Source organism: Auxenochlorella protothecoides, assembly GCF_000733215.1.
Source record: "Auxenochlorella protothecoides strain 0710 unplaced genomic scaffold scaffold54, whole genome shotgun sequence".
Taxonomy (NCBI): Eukaryota; Viridiplantae; Chlorophyta; class Trebouxiophyceae; order Chlorellales; family Chlorellaceae; genus Auxenochlorella; species Auxenochlorella protothecoides.
Window position 1 is genome coordinate 716783 of NW_011934258.1, and position 1172 is coordinate 717954.

General features: G+C 68.0%; 1 protein-coding gene across 1 annotated transcript in view; it reads right to left on the minus strand.

Moving 5' to 3' along the window:
* F751_4880 (hypothetical protein) overlaps positions 1–1107 on the minus strand; it is a gene marked incomplete at both ends in the record, with an annotated part of 8553 nt that extends 7446 nt beyond the window's left edge. The window contains 3 exons of the mRNA XM_011400981.1: positions 283–444; positions 590–867; positions 984–1107. Coding sequence (XP_011399283.1) covers positions 283–444; positions 590–867; positions 984–1107 — 564 coding nt within the window. The remainder of the gene's footprint in view (positions 1–282; positions 445–589; positions 868–983) is intronic.
* Between the last annotated feature and the right edge of the window lie 65 nt (positions 1108–1172).

The window sequence follows — 1172 nt, forward strand, 5'->3', positions numbered from 1 at the left end:
GGTAAAGGGGAGGGGGGGGGGGGGGGGGGCCCAAAGGGGGGGGGGGGGGGGGGGGGGGAGGGGAAGGGGGGAAACGGCACACAAACACCTTACCCCACCCCTCCACATCCGTGGGCCTTGAGGGATCCTCAGTCGTGAAGACAGGGGACAGGGGTCCCAACCAAACAGCGACAGGATGCAATGCAGAACGAGGGTTCCGCCGAGGTGCGGCCCTGGCAGCCCCTGTCAACCACAGAAGTGTGCGGAGCTCCCTCCCGCCGCCCTCCCTCCCTCCAAGGGTACCTGCTCCATGAGCAGCTCAGACAGGTCGTTCAGCACGGCACGCAGGTCGGCCCGCCGCGAGCGCGCGGCCAGCTTTCCAAAGGCGTCGTTCAGCAGGGCCCGGATCTTGGCGGGGAACTCGCAGTCTGGCGTGACGGCCGAGTACCACACGTCGTAGATGAACTGCGCCGCGGGGATTGGCGGGCAGGGGTGGGTGCTGGCGGGAACAGGAGACCCAGGTCCTGGCCATGCCCTCAGGATGCCAGGACCGGCCCACACCGAAAACCCGGGCCTGGTGCAGACAGCGGGTTCGCCCCACACCACCCACCTCCTGGACGATGGAGCCGCAGAGGAGGTGCCAGGCGTGCGCCACCACGTCGCTCCCCACGGCCTCCCGCCAGTCGGTCGGGGGCGGGGGTGTGCGGAGGGTGGGCAGCGGGTCTTCGCCGGGAGGGACCGCGCCCGGAGAGGACACGGGCCGCACCCTGCGTCGCTGCCCCGGGGCAGAGGCTTGCTCCGGTGAAGGGCGGGCTGGCGTGAAGAGCTTGGCGCTCGCCACAAGGAGCATGGCCAGCGGTATGTTGCCCAGCAGGGAGGCAGTGGTCCCTGCACGAGACGGGGTGGTGGGTGCAGCAGGTGGGAAGGGTCCAGGCATGGCGAACTGTCAATGGGCAAAGCTCGGGATGCCATTCAACTACATAAGATCAATCGCAAGTGAGGACCCCCGCGCCCTGGCCCCCGCGCGCCCACAAGGAGCATGGCCAGCGGTATGTTGCCCAGCAGGGAGGCAGTGGTCCCTGCACGAGACGGGGTGGTGGGTGCAGCAGGTGGGAAGGGTCCAGGCATGGCGAACTGTCAATGGGCAAAGCTCGGGATGCCATTCAACTACATAAGATCAATCGCAAGTGAGG